This window comes from Macadamia integrifolia, unplaced genomic scaffold (assembly GCF_013358625.1).
Source record: "Macadamia integrifolia cultivar HAES 741 unplaced genomic scaffold, SCU_Mint_v3 scaffold1700, whole genome shotgun sequence".
NCBI classification, from domain to species: Eukaryota; Viridiplantae; Streptophyta; class Magnoliopsida; order Proteales; family Proteaceae; genus Macadamia; species Macadamia integrifolia.
This window is the reverse complement of record NW_024868317.1, coordinates 109,892-113,522: the sequence shown is the minus strand read 5'-3', so window position 1 is coordinate 113,522 and position 3,631 is coordinate 109,892. Positions and strand designations below refer to the sequence as shown.

At 39.1% G+C, this 3,631-nt stretch overlaps 1 protein-coding gene across 1 annotated transcript in view; it reads left to right on the top strand.

The window, feature by feature from the left end:
- Positions 1–2,520: 2,520 nt before the first annotated feature.
- The window catches only part of LOC122064647 (probable galacturonosyltransferase 7), a 4,102-nt gene continuing 2,991 nt past the window's right edge, over positions 2,521–3,631 (top strand). Inside the window, exons 1-2 of the mRNA XM_042628404.1 lie at positions 2,521–2,897; positions 2,993–3,538. Coding sequence (XP_042484338.1) covers positions 2,562–2,897; positions 2,993–3,538 — 882 coding nt within the window. The 5' untranslated portion in view covers positions 2,521–2,561. The remainder of the gene's footprint in view (positions 2,898–2,992; positions 3,539–3,631) is intronic.

Sequence of the window (3,631 nt, the reverse complement as noted above, 5' to 3'; positions counted from 1 at the left end):
TTGTAACCCTTCAACAAAGATCATTCGATCTCCCAAAACCCTAACAAAGCCGATCCAACAAATTTTTGGCCAATCCACAAAAATCAAATTTGTCAAAACTTTGACAAAATCGATTTCTCCAAAAGATTGAACTCTTGATTTCAATCTCTAATCCACATATCACCAACCATAGATGAGACCTAGTTCTTAAGGCTGGTCATGAACTAATTTCTAGAGGCAACCAAAAAAGCAGCATAAGGTGTTGTGCCCTTTCATAGAGAACTTGAAAGCAACTTCAAAATAAAATCTTGATGGTTCAATCACTTTTGATTGAAAAAGGAACTTGTGTGGATGAGAACATTTAATAATTGTATCAGTCCTGAAGGATGTAGCTCTGATACCATGTAAATTAGAAGAAGAAGAAAAGGGAAAGAGAGAGAAGAGAGAAGAGAGAAGAGCGAAGAGAGAAGAGAGAAGAGAGAAGAGAGAAGAGAGAAGAGAGAAGAGAGAAGAGAGATGGCTGTAACCTTTGGGAGTCAACCTTGTGTTGAGACTCCCACTTCATTCAATATATATAATAGAACATAACCCTCCTAGGGGCACAAAAGGAAGTACACCATCGACATAAATAAAGAGACCCAAAAAGACATAGAAGCCCCCAAGGGGTCTCTCCTCCCCCTCACTTGACATGTTCTAACATAAGACAACAAGAGTGCATGGAGTTCCCACCACCATGTACTCTCTCTCTCCCCCCACCACCCGCCATCTTTTCTTCTTCTAAAAATTCCTCTCCTTAAACGGTGATCTCCACAAATTTCCTACCAATTTTCTCTCCCCTTTTTTTTTTTCTCTTCATAACAGCCTATTTCTCCTGATTTCTATTTGCAAAGCTCTCTATCTTTGGTCTTGTGGTTTCTCCTCCCTCTTCAGTCGTATCTGCAATCTACTGGAGCACCATTTTCTCTCCTTATTTTATCTCTACACATCTTCATATCCATCCCAATTATCTTTCTCTGCAAGCCTCTTTCTTTGGTCCCTGCAATCTCCCTCTCATGTTTGTAATTTCTTGTGTTGCCACTGATTCTCTTTTTTCCTTTTCCCTTCATATTTCGCTTTTCTGTAATTATATTTATTTTGGTTTCAATGTCCTACTTGAACATACCACTGAAATTCTTGGACTGACTATATTTGTATCTTCTACCCTTACAAATCCTCTCTTTGCTGACCAAAAAAGAAGCAAGTAAATTTGTGTATTGCTACAAATATACCAACTCCAAAACAACGCTGTGTATTTGTAAAGGATAATGGGAAAACGCTATGTATTTTATTCCTCTACCATGTAATAATTTTATTTAATTTTTTTATATAACATAATAATATGTAATTTTTTAAAATATTTTATGTATGGGTAAATGTTTCCCCGTTAGCCCAATTTGAGAGGTCATCTGGTTGGCCCCCTTGTAAATGGGAATATCTTCCACTTGGCATGTTGGATGGGGCTGAAGTTTTGTGGACAAGTAGGCACCGAAGTCCTTAGCCCACATGGCAAGTTTCTACCCAAATGGAGTTAGCCAAGGCCCAAGTAACAAAATAAAGCTTTGAAAATCCAGGACTAAGGGAGGACCATGGGAGGGTGTATGCCATTATGTAGATGGTTGAAAAAACTTGGGTGCAGGGACATACAGGAGTATTTGATTGATGGAGTCGGAAATTTGACATATGTGGCCAATCTTTCTTTTCTATCTAGTTGTTAAAAACACCACATCATCCTGCCATGTAGCAGAATTATCTGAGCCGTTCAAATATTTTATCTAATTGGAGTGGTGAAAGTGGCAAATTTTGGTACTGAATTGTACTTGAAATTATTCCGTACTGTACTTTTCCTGTGGCTGAATTTTCTGTGGGAATTGCCCCATATTTCACCTCAATAAGGTCCATGGTTATCAAAACCTGGAACGGACCTGACTATTGGACCACTTAGATGGCACAAAGCCAATTGTAGTTCTTATTCTAGAATAGAAAATGAACAAATCCTGCGAAAGCTGACTGAATTGGACAGTTTCCTTGGGTGATTGGGGATATCTCAACTGAGCTAGCCAAATTCTGTAAGACCATTAGCCTGCAGTGTTTGCTGTTCTCTGGGAGAATCTTAGCCAAACAAGAAGCAAAATGAGGGGAAAGAAAAGAGGAGGGGGGGTTTTTGCTTTTGTGTGTGTGTGTGTGAAGAGAGAGAAGAGAGAGAGTACTGTTGTTTTGCTGCTATTATGTGGTATTACTGCTTTGTTGTTGTTGTACCTAGCCTTGCATGATTGGAAAAAAAATTGTAATTTAGGAGGAAAAGTGATGTGTATATATGCGACCATATACAGTGGATTTTGTAACTTCTTTTGCAAGGAAATTAGTTCATTGAGCCAATCTGGCCTGTTCCCCTGTTGAACTAGTATCGGAGGAACCAGAACCTTCCTGTCTTTTCTACCAACTTGTTTTTGATAACCGGTATCTATAATTTCTTTGGGAGTCTGTGAAGAAGACTAAGCTCTTTCTTTTCTTGTTCTGACAGTATTAGGAAGAGGTTACAGAAGATGGAAAGTACAACAGCCAAGGCTAAAGCAATTGTCATGGATTGCAATAATGTTGATAAAAAATTGAGACAGATTCTTGACCTGACCGAGGACGAAGCCCACTTCCACATGAAGCAGAGTGCCTTCCTCTATCATCTTGCAGTCCAGACCATGCCCAAGAGTCACCACTGCCTGTCAATGAGATTGACTGTGGAACATTTTAGATCTCCCTTGCTTGATAAGGATCTCTTAGTAGCTGAGAGATATGTAAATCCAGCATTACATCACTTTGTAATCTTCTCCAACAACATACTTGCTTCTTCAGTTGTTATCAACTCAACTGTGATGCTGGCAAAAGTAATTAATCCTAAACTCTATTGAAACTCTTGGTTGTTAAAATAGTATTTCATCTTGTGGTAACATTGACTTGTCTGCCTGAATTAATGTTGCAGGAAAGCGGGAATCAGGTTTTTCATGTTCTGACTGATGGGCAGAATTACTTTGCCATGGAGCTATGGTTTTCCAAAAACTACTATAAGGAGGCCACCATTCGGGTTGTGAACATTGAAGATCTTAATCTGGACACCCAGGATACTCCTACATTGTTGGATTTATCATTGCCTGAGGAATTCCGTATTTCTTTTCAAAGTGCTAGTAAATCTCCTACAACCAAGCTGAAAACTGAATATATCTCAGTTTTTGGCCATTTACATTTTCTTCTTCCTGAAATATTCAAGAATCTGAAGAAAGTGGTAGTTCTGGATGATGATGTTGTTGTCCAGCGAGATTTATCCCCCTTGTGGAGCTTTGACATGGAAGGGAAGGTAAATGGTGCTGTCCAGTTTTGTGCGGTGAGATTGGATCGGCTGAAAAATTATTTGGCCGAAAAAAGTTTTGACAGAAATTCTTGCACTTGGTTGTCTGGACTCAATATAGTTGATCTGGTGAGATGGAGGGAGCTGGACCTTACTGAAAACTACCGGAGGTTGCTCCAAGATGTAAGTATCATTTCTTTATTTTCAGATTTCAAGTCAATTATTCTGGGCAATGAGAATTTTCATAATGTTGGATAACCTAGCGGGGGGGGGGGG